Raw genomic sequence first — 17033 nt, forward strand, 5'->3', positions numbered from 1 at the left:
TGTACGACTGTTGCTGGCAGAACAAGAGGAAGAGCTTACTCCCCAAGGAAATAAGGAGAAGGAGAAGGGGATGCAGAGCTGGGGCGAAGTGCCGGCACAAGAAAAGACTGTACAAACCATCTCTTATTATGGGGAATGTGAGATCTCTCCCAAATAAGATGGAAGCGCTAACTGTGCTAATCTGACAGCAGAGGGAGTACCGGGAGTGTAGCCTCATGTGTTTCACTGAAACGTGGCTAATGAAGATCATGCTGGACTTGAATGCTATGCTGGACAATTTTCAACTGCTTAGAGCAGACAGGAGAGTGAGCGGCAAGGGGAAAGGTGGGGGCATAGTGATGTCTGTGAACAACAGATGGTGTAACCCAGGACAGAGACAGTTAGCTGTTAGCGTTCAGCCATATTATCTTCTGAGGGAGTTCTCGCATATCATTGCGATAACTGTGTACATCCCCCTGTCGGCTGATGCAGCAGGAGCATGCAAGCTCCTACACACTGTGGTTTCACAGCTGCAGACATTGCACCCCCAGGCCCCCCTCCTCATCTCTGGTGACTTTAATAATGGAGTTGACTGCCACCTGGCTGCATGGGCCATGGACTACCTCACCAACAGACCACAGTATGTGAGGCTTCATGACTGTGTGTCCAATATGGTAGTTTGCAGCACGGCGGCTTCACAAGGGACAGTGCTCTCTCTCCTCTCCTCTTCACACTCTACACATCAGACTTCAGACACAACACAGACAGAAGTTCTCCAATGATACAGCCATTGTTAGACGCATATCACAGGGCAACAAACTGGAATACATGGAGGACACAACAACTTTGTCGACTTGTGTGGACTGAACCACCTGCACATAAACGCTAGCCAGATGGAGATGGTAATTGATTTCCAAAGGAAGGTACCAAAGAAGGCTGAGGTCGTTTGGAGTATGTCAGTATTATTTTTATAATCTGTACATAATGTACATATACATCATTGTTTTTCTATTCTGTATCCTGTATTTTTTTTTATCTTGACCCTTTTGTGCCACTGTTTTTGCTTCTTGTAATACTTTCTAGCTGTAAAGACTTAATTTCCCCAGTGTGGGATCAAAAAAGTCTTACAGCTTTAGACAGAGATCTCATGTTAAGGAGCCCACACTTAATTATCCTATCTTGTTGTACTATTGCAGTGGTGGTATTAATTGTTATTAGGTTTTATGTATAACTCCTGTTTGCTTTGAATTAGTTTAGGTGGTCGGGGCATACACAGTCTCTTTGGCGCTTTGGTGGGTAACTGTTCTAATGGAAGCACAGAGAAGCCTGTAGGACTGCAACTCGATCTCCCTGTCTCAACTATGGGCTGTCATGTTACAATTGGTTATAGTTCACTTTTAAACTTGGTCAGATTTCTAGAAATGAAAGTGGGATGGATGCCGTCTCTCCTAATCAGACCAGGTCTTCCCCAGAATGTCCAACAATTATTGATGAGGAACAAGTGTGAAGACACACAGAGAACCACCCAGTGATGGAGCAAGAATCAAGTCTTACAGTCTTACAGACCACTAATGCCACCCTCCTCTGTGAACACCACCCATCTCTCTGAGCACCACCTCCACACTGGATGAATGTCAAATTTTGCCCATTAGACAAGGCTCGCAACTGCCTGGGATCCTACAGATTAATTTTGATGTTTAGATATGAAACATGAAAAAAAATGATTCAAACTCATACGTACATACATACATAGGAGAGTATTGTTAAGGACACAGGCTCTCAGGTGTTTAAACATCAAAATAACACATTATTCAGTACAACATCAAACTGAGACACAGAAATATCAGAGCATTCATAAAGAGAAAATGAGGGACAGTCACATTATTTTCTGTTGCTACTTGGAAACAACTCACAAGTGGCTCTTTTTTTCTTCAGCTTTTTCTGCTTTTGCCTCTTTTACCTATTACTTTGTGGTGTCTCTCTGCTTTCACTGCCTCCTTCACTTTCTACGACAGCTGAATATAGTTGAACACATAAAATATTTCAGTAATATTCTTCTTGTATAAACCCAGATCATAATAATTAATATTTAGTTTCCTGTTTGGTGCTGCAGGTGGCGTTGTATCGCTCCCTCCCGACTCGCCTCCTCTCTCGGGCCTGGGGTCGTCTGAACGGGGTAGAGCTCCCCACTTGGCTCCGAAAACCCATCTACTCGCTCTACATCTGGACCTTTGGGGTCAACATGCAGGTCAGGAAGAACCTTGATTTTTTTTTCCCCACTTTTTTTTTTTTGAAGCTGTTCTTTTTTTTCCCTTTATTTATGTTTACATTTAACATTTTAAATTTAACTGGGCTGTGTGGGTTAATTGTGTTGTTTGGGATAGTTTGGCTGTTCGGGTGTTTAGGGTATTTGGGGATAGTTGGGTTGTCAGCATGTTTAGTTGTCAGAGTGTTTAGGGTTGCTTGGGTGTTTGGGTCATTGGTTGTTTGGGATGGATGGGGTGTTTGGGGGTAGTTCAGGGTGGTCGGGGTGCCAGAGGGTCAGGGTGTTACCCAGTAAGTCCAGCCAACATAACTTTGTACTCTACCTGCATTGATCCACACCTCCACCAACTCAACTGGTTTAATTGTTGATTTTTGCCTCGTATTTAATTTCTAAATATTGTTGTTATTTTTTGATAATTTTTTAATCCTTTTCTTCATACTTGTTCTTCTCTCTCTCTGTCGTCCAAAAGGAGGCAGCCGTGGAGGATTTACATCACTACAGGAATCTTGGTGAATTTTTCCGTCGACGTCTCAAACCTGCAGTGCGACCGCTCTGCGCCTCCTCCTGTCTGGTAACTCTCCTCATCCTCTTTTTATTCTTCCCTTTGTTTCTTTTGCCTCCCTTCCCCATTTCTAGATCAAGGGTTTTTTTTAAACATATTTTTAATATTTCTCATGCTTTTGTGTTTGTTGTCTTTAAATTTTTATTAATATTTATTTCAAAAGTTGTGAATGTATTTCTGTAAGTTCCCTAAACAAAGCGTTAGTTTTTCAGATGTGAAACTGGCATTAAATTTGGTTGATGGGTGCGTGACAACTTGTTTAGGACTCGAAAGACAAAGGATTAGAAGTTGGACGTGCTGATCTTGACTTGGACTTGATTTGGTCTTGGCCTTGAGAGTTGTAAAAGTTTGTCCTGGGCCGCAAGTTTTCTCACCATCAGTTCATCCATTCATCTTTGTGCTTTTCTGAATTTAGTTGTATTTTCCCTCTTTCTGTGTGTGAAATTTTGAATAGTCCATCACCCATTTTAGAGTGAATTGCAGTGAAAAAAAACTTCTATGGTGTGGTTTTAGTTATCAGACCCATCAGGAAGAATTCAGCTCAGACAAAATGAAAGACAATGCATCGTGGTATCTTGAAAATGGACAAGAAATTACAGGTAATTTGGAAGAAAAAAATGTTTCTATGTATGAAAAACATCAGAAGCATACGATATTAATACTTTTGTGACTTTTGTGGTATAATAATAAATCCAAGGAACCAATTATGGTAATAGTTTATATAATGATAATAATACTGACTAAATAAATAATGTGAGGTCTGATGTAGGTAGTTTAGTCTGTCTTGCAGGACTAAAATTTTATGTAATTTAAGTGAAATCTGTGGGTTTATTAAAAGTTATTCAGGGGTGAATTTCAGTGTTTCCTGACAGGTTTGTCTCTTTTTCGTGTGTCAGACCTCTCCGGCCGATGGGAGAATCCTCCACTTTGGTCGGGTAAAGAACTCAGAGGTTGAGCAGGTGAAGGGGGTCACCTACAGTCTGGAGAACTTCCTTGGTCCACAGAAGAGGCAGAGCAACAGTAAGACCACACCCACTCCACCCCGGCCATGTGATGGAACAAATCAGTTATAAATCTGTCAAAGGCGTCAAGTGAAGCCCAAACACTTAGACAACAAAGAAAGAAACGAATGAATACTTGTTGAATAATGTTCATTATTTCTTTTTTTTAATTTACTGACCTAAGTAAGTTTGAAAACCTTACAATGCCTTTAATTTTCGTGAAAGGTGGGTAATGACCTGTCCTAGACTCAAGACACAAAATGTCGGACTTGGACTTGACTAGGCACTTGCTTGCCTTGATTTAGAAATTGTCTTGATTTTGGATTTGTTGACCTTGATTTATTATTTGTCTTAGTTTGATACTTGTTTGGTCTTGATTTGAGATTTGATACTTGTTGTTCTGAATTTAGGATTTGTTAGTCTTGATTTGTAGTCTTGGTTTAGGACTTGGTCATGATTTAAGATTTGGCAGTCTTGATTTGGTACTTATTAGTCTTGATTTGGGACTTGTTTGGTCTTGATTTAAGACTAGTTGGTCTTGATTCGGGACTTGGTCTTGATTTAGAACTAGTTGATCTTGATTTGGGAATTGTTGGTTTTGATTTAGGATTTGGTTGTTTTGACTTGAGACTTGGTCTTGATTTAGGATCTGGTAGTCTTGATTTGGGACTTGTTGGTCGTGATTTAGGACGCGTTGATCTTGATTTAGGATTTGGTCTTGATTAAGGATTTGGTAGTCTTTGTTTTAGACTTAGTCTTCATTTGGGATTTGGTAATCTTTGTTTAGAACCTGTTGGTGTTGATTTATTATTTGTCTTAGGTTGGGACTTGTTTGGTACAATTTAGGACTAGTTGATCTTGATTTGAGATTTGATACTTGTTATTAACTTAGGATTTTTTAGTCTTGATTTATGATTTGTAGTCTTGGTTTAGGACTTGTTCATGTCTTCGGATTTGGCAGTCTTGATTTGGAACTAGTGGTCTTGATTTAGGATTTGGTCTTGATTAAGGATTTGGTAGTCATCGTTTAAGACTTGGTCTTGATTTAGGATTTGGTAGTCTTGGTTTGGGATTTGTTGGTCTTGACAAATTTGGAGAACTTCTTGGGCCCACAACCTGGTAAAGGCTGATTCTGTCCACATTTCTCTGTCTCTTTAGACTCCTCATCGTCCTTCCGGGACCTCCTTTTGTCGTCTCCAGATAACGACCTTTTCCATGTCGTGGTCTACCTGGCTCCAGGTGACTATCACTGCTTCCATTCTCCCACAGACTGGAAGGTGGAGCTTCGGCGTCATTTCCCAGGTGAGACTCTATTCACCTGTTAGGTCTGATTTCTGTTCTCGACCTGTTCTTCATCTCTCTCTCTCTCTCTTTCTCTCTCTTTGCTCCTTAGGCTCGTTAATGTCAGTTAACCCAGGCGTGGCTCGTGTGGTCAAAGAGCTCTTCTGCCTTAATGAGCGTGTGGCGCTCACCGGCCAATGGCAGTACGGCTTCTTCTCGTTAACGGCAGTTGGAGCAACAAACGTTGGCTCCATCAGGGTTTACTTTGACCAGGTGAGGACAGAGGGTTATTTTGGGTTAGGGTTAGGTTAGGTTGGGACATTGTCGGAAAATGTTGGTCATTTTTAATATTGAGTTAGTTTTTATTAAACCTCTGAGAATTTAAAAATGTTTACTTGTTTTGTCAGTTTGTAATGGACTCATTCACCTTATTATTTGTATTGTAGTTGGATGTGTTACCAGCAGTCAGCAGTATTTTAGGGGTATTTTCTTGTATTCTATTAATCTGTAATGGCATGAATTAATAATAGCATGAATATGTTGTGTGTTGACATCGTTATCCTCAGGAGCTTCAGACAAACGCTCCTCGCTACAGTAAAGGCTCCTTCCACGACCGCAGCTACGTTGCCACCGGCGACCAGTTGTTAAATGCAGCAGATGAAGGGGGTGTGGTCGATGTTGATGGAGGGGGCGTGGCCTTACAGAAGGGGGCAGCTGTGGGGGAGTTTAACCTCGGCTCCACCATCGTTCTGTTGTTTGAAGCTCCAAAAGACTTCAACTTCAACTTGAAGCCTGGACAGCGAATCAGAGTGGGAGAGGGGCTTGGCAGCCTCTGATTGGCCAAGCTGCAGACTCAGGGGGAGGGATCCGATGATGAGGAACTGCTGGAGACTAATTAAAGGCAGATTTTAAGAGTTGAAGGCATTGTGGGTAAGTTTCTCTGTAACAAAGAAGGTGTGGAGGACATAAAGATATTTTTATGACAAAGACTCAAACTCCCAGAATGCCTTTTGCGCCATGAAGGGGGAAATGCCAAACCAAACCTCTCTCTCTTTCTCACTCTCTCTTTCTCTCTCTCTCTCTCTCTCTCTCTCTCTCTCTCCTTCAGAAACTGAACCAACAAACTCAAATATTCCTTTAAAATCACCAAAACTAAACTAACATAAACACTGAGATAATATTTAACAGACTGGTCACACAACAAGCTAATAATCTATTTTTCATCAAAGTCAAACAGGATCATCTTTACACACAAAGAAATAAAGAGTTCCTCCGTCCACTGATACAGTTTGAATGTCTGGGGCTTTATTGTTCAGTTCTTGTTGTTAAAAGTCCACTCAGAGCGATCAGAGCTGTTATGGCTTCATTCCTCGTCCGGCTGCATTGAGTGCCGGTGGCGGTGGCAGAGCTGGTTCACCAGACGTGCTGCGGTGCGGAGCAGATCGAGGTGGCAGGAAGTCGCACACGCTAACAAGCACAGAGCATCCTGTCAATTTTGAAAATAAAACACCCTGTGCAGACTCGTGATCATAAAGGGTTAGTGACAGAGACACATAAGAAACAGCATAGCTGACTTACCCATGGTGGGAGCACAAACGTCCATCTCTGAAACAGTCCTGGGGGGTTTGAAGACGCATGGAAAAAATCGTGTCACAGATGTGATGTCATAGAGCTGTGCCCAGGAAAACCAAGGCATTAGCATCAGCTAGCGCACAAATCAAAAGCAGCTGATTGTTGGAAACTCAACTGGATGCCCATGATTGGTCAAAAACAAGTGAAATAATTACTTCTCTTTTGTGAATGTAAAAGTTTGACCAGGCAAAAGAAAAGGTGAAGCGTCTTATTCACACGTGGATGCTAACTGTGTTTATTGTTGTTGCTTTTCTAAAGTATGTAATTATGAATAAATATTTCTTTCTCAGCAACTTTATCTTCATCACACTTAATAATGCAGTTGATATTATATATTAGTACGATTACTCCTGTGTTTATGTACAAATTCTGATTGAACTTATGGGTTAACATGCTGAAAGGGCGTGTTTTTGCTTGACAAGAATGTTTACTTTTGATACTTCTCTGGTAATATATTGATTTTAAGACCTGGAGTACTACTGCAGTAATGTAGTACTACTTGTAACAGCACTATTTTTACAGTGTGATATTGTTATTGTAATTTAATCTACACTATCTATTCACTAAATCCTAAAAATAGATATAAACACACACTACAGACCATGTAAAATAACATATATTATTACAGGTAATGCAGTTTTAAATCATCATTGACTTTCTTTTGATGTTTGTTTCTAAATTTGACTGAACTGAAACACGACATACTGATTATTTTTAAATATCCAAAGTTTTTCGTTGTCAGTCAGAATAAATGTATCCGCACAAAGAGACATCTGAGCTCGGCACACGTATCAGTCCTAGCCCCGCCTGGGGCAACAGAACCAGCAGCAGAGCCAATAGGATGGCAGCGGGCAGCAGTTGCCATAGCGATGGAAACGCGGCTCAGCTAGACCTCCGTGTGACCAGCCGTCATCGGTGACCTCCTTCCCCAACCAGAGCTTCCTGTCCCGCGCCGCGTCTCCGGCTGGTGCCCCCTCCCTGCGGCCAGAGCTCCAGGAGGACAGGGAGCAGGAGGAGGTGCAGGTCTGCTGGGCCTTCACACCCAGGAAGGAGGCCAAATCCAGGTCCAGACCTGCTGCTCCTCCTCTGGGCCGAGGCGTGTTCTGTCGACACTGAGGACACGGGATCCACACCTGGAAGAGAGGAGAGTACCTGATGTCAGCCATGACACCTCAGCTCCTTCTGTTCCACCTGTGAAACCTTCAGCATGCTCATGTTCATATACTGTGCATGACAACATGTTGATGATGACATCACTCACCTGTTCGTTGATGACCGTGTCCAGTCTCTTCAGACACGCCTGGCAGAAGGCGTGGCCGCAGTGCAGGCGCCGTGGCAACCGTGTCGCCAGGTCGTAGCTGCCAAAGCACACAATGCACACCAGGTCTTGCCTCCTCAGTGACATCATCGTGTCCACGGCAACACTGGAAGGAGGAGGGGGGGCGGACTGACAGGTCACTTCCTGTTCCTCTTTTGTGTTGTCAGACATTTTTTTCCTGATAGACGAGAGAAGAAAAGTTTCTGTACAGGATTCATTTTTGGAGCAAACTGTCTGTCTGTCTGTCTGCCTGTGAACATGTATGAAGAGAGAGAAAATAGATTGTATGTATAAAGACATAAAGATATGATGTAATGTGGCTCCAGCCACCATTATTACATCATCATAGCTCTCTGTGACATCACAGTGTACTTGACCAGATGTGTTTGTGTGTGTTTTGAAGGAAACTCTGCTGAGTGATCTGTATCTGTTTGTGGTCATTGTCCAATCAGAAGATCAGACTTGATCCTCCTCTTGATTCACAGAAAAACAGTTTTTTCCAGTTGCACTCTGACTGGACAGATTTTTAAAGGAGACTTACCTGACTCTTCTTTTTTCCCCGTCTCTTCACATCACATGTCCTCTTCCTTCTTTTTTATTCCCTCTCTTCCTGTTTATTGTTCTTTAGACTTTTCCTCTGTCCTATCACCTGTTTGTCATTTCTTCTATTGCACTTCTTCATTTGCTCCAGCTTTTCTTTTGGTATTCTCTTCTTCTTTTATTTCTTCTTCTTTGCTGCTTTCCTTGTCTGCTCTGTCTTTTCTTGTTGTTCCTCACCACCTCTCCTTTAGTCTCTCTTTTTCTTTCATCTCTTTTATCTTGTTTGTTTTCATCTCTTCCTCTTTCCTTGTTTTCTATCTCTTGTTCTCTCCTCTTTATTCCCTCTTTTCTTGTTCATTTACTCTTTTCTTCTCTCTATGTTCTCGTCATTCTTCTCTGTGCTTCAGAGAGAGAGAGAGAGAGAGAGTCACCTTTATCAATAATTCAGCCTCGCTCGGCCAACAGCAGACACACTGAATATCACTTGATCGGTAAAGAGTTATTATTGATAGTGTATGTTAACATGTTGTCACATACACAAACCTAAATAATTTTACACATCATATTTGATAATGTGTTAACTTTAAATACCAAATCTTTTCATAATAATAAATAACATTAAAAGCAAAAAATTCAAATACACAAGAAAAAACTGTTTACAAAAACTAAATTTACATTCAAACACAAAATTACAACAAAAGCTTCAATATAAATAAAATATATAAAATTATCAGAAACAGTCAAATGCTGCTCTTAACAAATAAACAAAACAAATATCTACAATAGAAAAGGTTAAACACTGAAGTGTAAACATAAATACTGATACACATCAAAGTTATTAAAGGGACATAACCTAAGTCAAAAACTTATCAATAACTGAAAATAGTACATTCAATGCACAATAAAACATATATAATCATAGAAAAACGTCGTTCAATCATCAATTATCTGATCTGTAAACTGATCAGCCAATAGAAAGTGGAGCTGCTCTCAGGTTTCAATTGGCCGCAGCTATCAGCCTATCAGCTTACGGTTCAGTGCGGACTGAGGGAGGTTGCCTAGCAACAGAGACGTACAGAAGGAGAACACTTACATGATTTCTCGTTATATCTAAATTCATGTGGTTCATTTTAACAACAGAGGAATGACTGAAAAATGCTGAGCTGAGACAGTTACCACAGAGACATGGTGTGGGATCAGGCATACATATATAGACTGCATATACTAACAGATACTGGGTCGAGTTCATGCTCAGTCCCGCAATATATACAGGACTCTCCCACAGTTGATCTGGGACAGAACCAAAGACAATCAGATTCAGCCGGTTCATCATCTCCACATCCAGTTCCTGAAAACCAGCAGCAGAACACAAGACACTGACGATGGGTCTCCTACAGAACATCGCTTTCAGTTTCAGAGACATACAAACTGATTGATTTAGAGGTTATTTTTAACTTCATAATCAGGTCACCAGGACCCCCTCCTCAAGGAGGTCCCAGAGGGAAAACAGTTTTCTAGAAAGAGATCTGAAGCATAAACCCTTCATAGCCAGATAGAGACTGTAAGGTGGACTTATCTATGAGAAATCTTCATTTACACCAAATGCAAGAGCTAAAACATCCATTTATTTTCTGAATTGCTTCTTGTGTAAATAAAAATAACTTATTTTTCAGAAGTAAAACTATGCCAACATTTCAGGTCCTGTTTGATCTGGACTGAAAGGAGTCCAGGTTTAAAAACTCCTTACCATTCCAATAAAAATGAGCCTAAAATGCCTCTCCAAGGCTCAGATGCTGGCAGGTGACTATATGTGGAACAAATTAGCTGGAAAACACAATGGGACCACAGCACAAAGCCTTACTCCAGTCCAAGTTCAATAAAAACTGATCACAATACCACAGAAACTGAATATTGTCATGTTTTCTCTAATGGCATATTTAGCCGTCCTCTTCATAAATATCTATATTTAAATTCATGAAATCTAAAGTTTTCATCATCTATATGAATACATGATATATTTAATATCTCCACGTCGTGTACCGCAGCAATCCTCTGACCCCAAGCTGCAGTCAGCCCCTGAGCCAGAGTTGCAGTTGTCTCCAGTCCCTGGGCTACAGCCGTCTTCTGAGCTGGAGCTGCAGCGATTTTTTTGGACGTTGATTTAGGTACATCAGGTGGGACCAGTGCATTCAGTCTCTTACCTGCTGCCATTTCCTTGTTATCTGCTGACCTGCTCAGCCAGTACTTTTCCACTCTCACTCCCCTTGCCAGCCTTGCCCTGCCCACTCACCTGACCCTCGCTTGATTCTCATTACCAATCAGTCCAGTATTTAAGCTGCTCTCCCACACTCACTCTCCGCCAGATTGTTCTTCGCATCATGCTTCAGCGTTCATTATTGCACTGATCTCTTGTGACCAGACCCACCTGCCTTTGACTTTGCCTGATCTCCTGTTCTCCGGTAAATAGCCTTCTGTCTCTGACAACGAGTCTTGGCTTGTATTTCCTGGATCTTTGTTTGCCTGTGACTGTTTGGTGTTGGCTTCACCAAACAGTTCAACAGACTTATTGCTACTTATCTGTTTCTGCAAAGCCTGAGATTTAAGTTGGTACAAGCTATATCTGTGTTGTGGTGGTGCTGCATTTGACTCCTAAACCGACCTGTTGGAAGCTGTCGGAATGTCATGTTTTAAAGAGTCAGCAACAGTTAAGGAGGATGTTTTCTACTGAACCTGAAATAACAAAAACAAGTAGAACCAGTGGTGGCTCCTGACAAATTTCTCAGGGGGGGCAACTGTTGCAATGATGGTGATGATGATCAGGTGTCACTGTTGCATATCAGTGACACCTGTCTTTGTCCAGGCGGTGTCCATGTCCCAACGCGTGTGCACGCTGTGAGTATCTTTTTTCTTTTTTCTTTTCGCGCGCTGTGCATATCGTCTGAGCACGCATCAGTGCGTATGATGAAATCACGTTGGGGCAAGCCCTCCCGGAGCCCGTAGAAATGAATTGTAGGATCCAAAATTTGAAAAAAATAAAAATAAAAAAAATAAAAATAAAAATCTCAACATGTAAGTCTATGTGAGCGCCTGGGGCGATTTTCAATCTGACTGAACTCATCCCAAGAAGGCAGGGCTTCTGGTTGGAAAGTGATATTCAGGCTGCTGATTGGACAATAGTATTAAGACTTAGACCAGCAAAATAAACTCTGCTCTCTCTCTTTTTTTTGTGTGGCTTAAGGAGGGCGGTGCACTATCACCCACTATGGGCCAGCTGCCCCTGAGTATAATGCAACTGCAAGCACTGATTCGTCCAGCCCTTTTTTATTAAATAGAAAAAATTAGGCTTCACAAAGGTGAAGAAAGTCACTTAAGCTCATTTAGTTCCATTTAAAGGAGACACACTTGTTTCGTCACAAAGCTGCAGCATTTCAATAATCAAAGTTCCTCCTTTGTTCTTCCTTCAAGGAATTTGAAGGAAACTCAGTGTGATTGTTTAGGAGGCAACACAGGACATCTCTAGTGAGTGCAATCAGGTTTGATCAGAGGCATCAAACCTGTGATAAGCCACGCCCACTTGAACCTATCAATTTGACTCTTCAGATTTTGGTTCATTCTTGTCCCAGAGCGTAAAAACCTAAACTGGTGACATTCTGTCGGTTTTGAGACGCACGTTTTTGGTATTTAAGGCACCCCCTATGAGTGTGGTTCAAAATGCTTCATTAAACCTGTTTTCCTCCTAAGCCCCTCCCCTTTTAAATATTATTGGGCAATGCGTGTATGTCTCTTTTCAGTTGGTCATGAACACATCACTCAGAGTTCCAAAGTCCCAGCTGTACCCAAATGCATCACCAGGTCTGCAGTCTTTATGAGAGGATTATATCTCGGGCAGTAAAAGTCCTAAATATGATGTGAAAGACCTTAAATCACTTGAGCCACTTCATTAATATTCATCATCTTTATTTCACCAACTCCTCTAATTGAATATTCATCTCCACCAAACTCTTAACATGTTTTACAGTAAATTAACAGTTGAATAGTAATATTTTCTGATTCGATTACACATTTTATTCTGTCTTCTATGAAAATATTCAGATTTTCTTCTATTTTATTTTAAAAACTCTTTCATGCTAAAATGTTTTCTGAAAAAACAAATACTTTACGGAAACTTTCCAACACTTCCTGAAACCATGATCACTTCCTCTGTAGAAGGAAAAAGTGGATAAAATATAAAATTCATATAATATTCAAAAACAATCTCTCATCACAAGTTGTTCATTTGTAGAATGTGTTCATATGATCATTGCATTAATAATCAGACAAATAAAATCTCTTGACATTATGTAAAAAAAAATCCTTTAAAATGCCAAAAATCCATATCCAAATACATTTGTTTAAATGAATTTCATCATCTATAATCTTTATAGTTTGCAGAAACATTTCATTTTACAGTCACTTTATGTTATTTTTGTAATAAGTAAAAGAATACAAACAGATTTTTTTTTTTACATTTCCAAAACGTTTCCTGATGAAAAACTGCCACAACATGTTTCCTGGAGGAATTTAATAATCTGCTGTTCATTAATAGACAGAGAATAATTTTCTTTAAATGGGATCAAAATGTTGAACTTGCAAATGATCTAATCATAAATCAAAAAATATTTGAATATTTACTCTCAAACATTTCAGGGAATCATTTCAAAAGTGACAAAAAGTGTGATGTAATAAGAAACTGCATCAAATTTTATCACCAGAGAAATAACACACAGCATCACATTTCAGCAGCGGTCATTTTGTGTCAGATTATATGATCACAAATATTAATTTATATATAATAAAATAATATGTCTTTTTCTCTTTAAAGCAAAACATCAACAGAAAACACAACAGTAATAATAATAATAATAATAAAGAGGAAGAATCTGACAGTTAAATAAAAACATTGAACTTAACTTTGAATTACCTTCTCTGGAAACTGTTTGTCATTGTTGTTATTGTTGTTGTTATAATAATAATAATAATAATAATAATAATAATGTCATTTTCAATAACATGCCCTCTTACCTGGCTATTCCTGAAGCTTTCAGCTGAATCCCATGGTCTTCTTCAGTGAGCGCTGAACTTCAAGAATATTGAAGTATTTGGACCTCGAGTTTAGAATTTTATAAATATTAAAATGATTCAGGTCGTTCTTCAAAATGTCATCAGTTTCTCTTTTATAATTAAATGAATTTTCTCAGAGTTTTTTTTTTTTTTTTTTTTTTTTTTTTATTTAGATTTTGTAAACATTCAATTTGGGACACAAAATGGCCGTCACTGAGGAAACAAGTTCCCTCCTTCTGGAGTTTGACATTTAATTTTTTTCTTTTGTTCTGTTTTTTTTCTTGTCATTCCTTCATTTCTCTGTTCCTTCATTCTTCTTATTCACTTTCTCAGTTGCTTCCTTGTTACCTCACTGAAAGGAAGGAAACTTTGACTTACAAAGTCCAGGAAATTAATAAATCCAAACCAATCACAATCCTCCGGCCACTGTGACATCATTTCCTCCTTCTGCAGCGGTAGCAGCAGGCACGGCTCCTTCCTTCCTCATCCTCCCCCAATCCAGCTTCCTTCACCACATAAGGAGGTGGGGAGGCGGAGCTCGACGCAGCGTATGGGTTCCCATCATTACTGCTCAGAGCCATGGGATTGGCTATCACTGTAGCGACATCATCTGAGGGGCGGAGCTTAGCCCGGGGGATGGTTACCTCTCCATAGGGATTTTCCAGGGACACGTTAATGTTTGATGACATGATGGCGTGTCACAGAGGGCGGGGCTAAAGACGATCAAATCAATCAACCAATCAGTCAGCTGTCCAATCAGGTGACACGAGGGAGTCAGGGCTGGAGAGCTCTGTGGAGAAACGTGACTGGAGAAAAGGAAAGGAGGAGGTAGAGATGGAAAGGAGGAGGTAATAAAGGAAAGAAGTTAGAGAAGAAGAGGGTGAAGTAGTGAGGGAAAGGCAGCGGTACCGAAGGATAAGAGGAGGCAGAGAAGGAAAGAAGGAAGAAGATGAGGTAGAGAACGAAAGGAGGAGGTAGAGAAGGAAGAAAGTGGGGAGAAAGAAAGGTGGAGGTAGACAAGGAAAGAAGGAGGTAGAGGAAGAAAGTAGAGAAAGAAAGAAGTAGGTAGAGAAGGAAAGGAGATAGAGAAGGAGGTAGAGAAAATAAGGAGGTAGTAGAAGAGGGAAGAAGGAGGCAGAGAAGGAAAGAAGGAGGTAAAGAATGAAAAAATAGAGAGGGAAATGAGGAAATAGTGAAGGAAGGAGGAGGTAAAGAAGGAAAGGATGAGGCAGAGACGGAGTTAGACAAGGAAAGGATGAGGTGGAGAAGGAGGTAGAGAAAGGAAGGAGGAGGTACAGAAAGAAAGAAGAAGATAAAGAACGTAGAGAAGGAAAGGAGGAAGTAGAAAAGGAGGTAGGGAAGGAAAGAAGGAGACATTAAAAAAATAGAAATGTGTTTTCTGTGGACAGTTGCTGAGTCGAGACCTTTCAATCACATCCAGCAAGTTGATTCATCAAGCATCATGACGTAAAACATCAGTTTTTTTGGCACCAGCACCAGAGGCGGGACTAATAACTCATCACGCTGTCGTCACATTGTTGACATGCTGTTGTCGCTGTCTTCGCACTGTTGACATGCTTTCGTCGCTGTCGTCACGCTGTTGGCATGCTGTCGTCACGCTGTCGTCACACTGTTGACATGCTGTTGTCACGCTGTCGACATGCTTTTGTCACACTGTCATCACGCTGTTGTCACACTGCTGACATGCTGTCGTCACACTGTTGTCATGCTTTTGCCACACTGTTGACATGCAGTTGTCACGCTGTCGTCATGCTGTCGTCACACTGTTGAAATGCTGTCGACATGCTTTTGTCACACTGTCATCACGCTGTTGTCACACTGCTGACATGCTGTCGTCACACTGTTGTCATGCTCTTGTCACACTGTCGTTGTCACACTGTCGTCACGCTGTTGTCACACTGCTGACATGCTGTCGTCACACTGTTGTCATGCTGTCGTCACACTGTTGACATGCTGTTGTCACACTGCTGACATGCTGTCGTCACACTGTTGTCATGCTGTCGTCACACTGTTGACATGCTTTTGTCATGCTGTACGCTGAAATCAGATGACTTTGAAGGCATTTATTCAGTATCTTGCCCAAGGATCCTTCGGCATGTGGACTGCTGAGGCCAGGCATCGAACCACCGACCTCCTGATTGGCAAATGACTGCTCTACCTCCTGAGCCACAGCCGCCCGACTGCTACGATTATTTAAACATTTCAGAACATAAACAGAGTATGTTATTGTAGAACTTTAGGATGAAGACGTGCACAAGGCCGGGCTGAAGTTTCCTGAACAACAGTCCATTTGTTTGGCTGAGCTGAAACAGAAGAATATCTGAGCCAAGCTCAGCTAATAGCTAAACTGTCATCAGACAACAGCTGATGGGTTCTGAGACTGCATTTTAACCAGTGTGTTACACCTCTTTTGTTCAGTTCACCTGCATACAGCCACCGACTGTTCAAACATGGTTGCTCAATACTTCTCAGACCATGAAGGGCCCACAAACAGAAACCAGAACGCTCCCAATACCAAAATCTTGTCCCTTACCAGCAGATTCTGAAGATATCTGTTTATAAAGGTGAGCTCAGGACGACTCCTGAGTGAAACAGCTGATTCAGTTTTCTGGAGCTCCTGTCTGGCTGCTCCTCCATCAGAGATAACGATCTCCTCAGGAAGAGAAGTCATACTTAATGATATCAACACGTGTTTCGTGTGTGTGTGTGTTAACATCTGACTGAGTTAAGACTCTGAGAAAGAGTGGGATTTTTGACTTTAATCCACCTCCTGCCTCCCTTCAACTCTCTGGTGGCCCGTCTGATCCTCTGTTACCGAGCAGATCGTGTGGCTTCACCGGGGTAAAAAAATTCTTAGTGAGGAGCTGAGTGAAGGTTTCACCTCCTCTTGTTATGTTCATGTCTGACTGAAGCTTTTCAGCCATCAGGTAACTATTAGGTGGAAAACACAGAACACTATGTCACGGGACTCACCTGTTCAGAGTTGCACAGGTTCTCCTTCCTGAATCTTGTTTCTCTGAAGAAAAACACAAACTTGTTCTTCTGCTGGTTTTGTCTTGTTTCTTCTTCTTCTCTGCTCGTGGAGGCTGTGTTTAAACACGGTCAAACTGCAGGAAACAATAAAAATCTGTTTCTCTGCTTCTCCTTCTCTCTCTCTCTCCTTTTCACTGTGTGTGTGAAGCTTGCTTGACCGCCTCGCCCAAACCTGTTCTACCTGCCGACACTCCCTCTCCCCCCCCCCCCCTCTCTCTCCCTGTTCAATCTCTGTGGAGCTCCACCTCTCTCACCAACACCTGACACCCCCTCACTCTGTTTCTGTATGTCATCTCACCT

General features: G+C 41.3%; 2 protein-coding genes across 4 annotated transcripts in view; one reads left to right on the forward strand and one right to left on the reverse strand.

Moving 5' to 3' along the window:
* Nucleotides 1-7014, forward strand: part of pisd (phosphatidylserine decarboxylase) — a 15478-nt gene extending 8464 nt beyond the window's left edge. For all 3 annotated transcript variants that reach the window (XM_076757604.1, XM_076757602.1, XM_076757603.1), the window contains 6 exons: nucleotides 2093-2227; nucleotides 2715-2816; nucleotides 3704-3827; nucleotides 4967-5110; nucleotides 5202-5362; nucleotides 5656-7014. In XM_076757604.1, coding sequence (XP_076613719.1) covers nucleotides 2093-2227; nucleotides 2715-2816; nucleotides 3704-3827; nucleotides 4967-5110; nucleotides 5202-5362; nucleotides 5656-5925 — 936 coding nt within the window. In that variant the 3' untranslated portion in view covers nucleotides 5926-7014. The remainder of the gene's footprint in view (nucleotides 1-2092; nucleotides 2228-2714; nucleotides 2817-3703; nucleotides 3828-4966; nucleotides 5111-5201; nucleotides 5363-5655) is intronic.
* A 504-nt stretch (nucleotides 7015-7518) lies between these two features.
* rnf224 (ring finger protein 224) lies at nucleotides 7519-8129 on the reverse strand. The gene is made up of 2 exons (XM_076758750.1): nucleotides 7983-8129; nucleotides 7519-7854 (listed from the first exon to the last, which is right to left on the reverse strand). The coding sequence occupies exons 1-2, from the start codon at nucleotides 8127-8129 to the stop codon at nucleotides 7519-7521; spliced, it is 483 nt and encodes a 160-aa protein (XP_076614865.1).
* Between the last annotated feature and the right edge of the window lie 8904 nt (nucleotides 8130-17033).

This window comes from Chaetodon auriga, chromosome 19 (genome assembly GCF_051107435.1).
Source record: "Chaetodon auriga isolate fChaAug3 chromosome 19, fChaAug3.hap1, whole genome shotgun sequence".
In the NCBI taxonomy this organism is placed as follows: domain Eukaryota; kingdom Metazoa; phylum Chordata; class Actinopteri; order Chaetodontiformes; family Chaetodontidae; genus Chaetodon; species Chaetodon auriga.

Excerpts from the sequence above, each read along its gene's own strand:
- rnf224 (XM_076758750.1), bottom strand. The coding sequence starts at position 8,129 with ATGATGTCACTGAGGAGGCAAGACCTGGTGTGCATTGTGTGCTTTGGC. Across the intron at positions 7,855-7,982 it reads ACACGGTCATCAACGAACAG|GTGTGGATCCCGTGTCCTCA; the intron begins GTGAGTGATGTC and ends CCTCTCTTCCAG.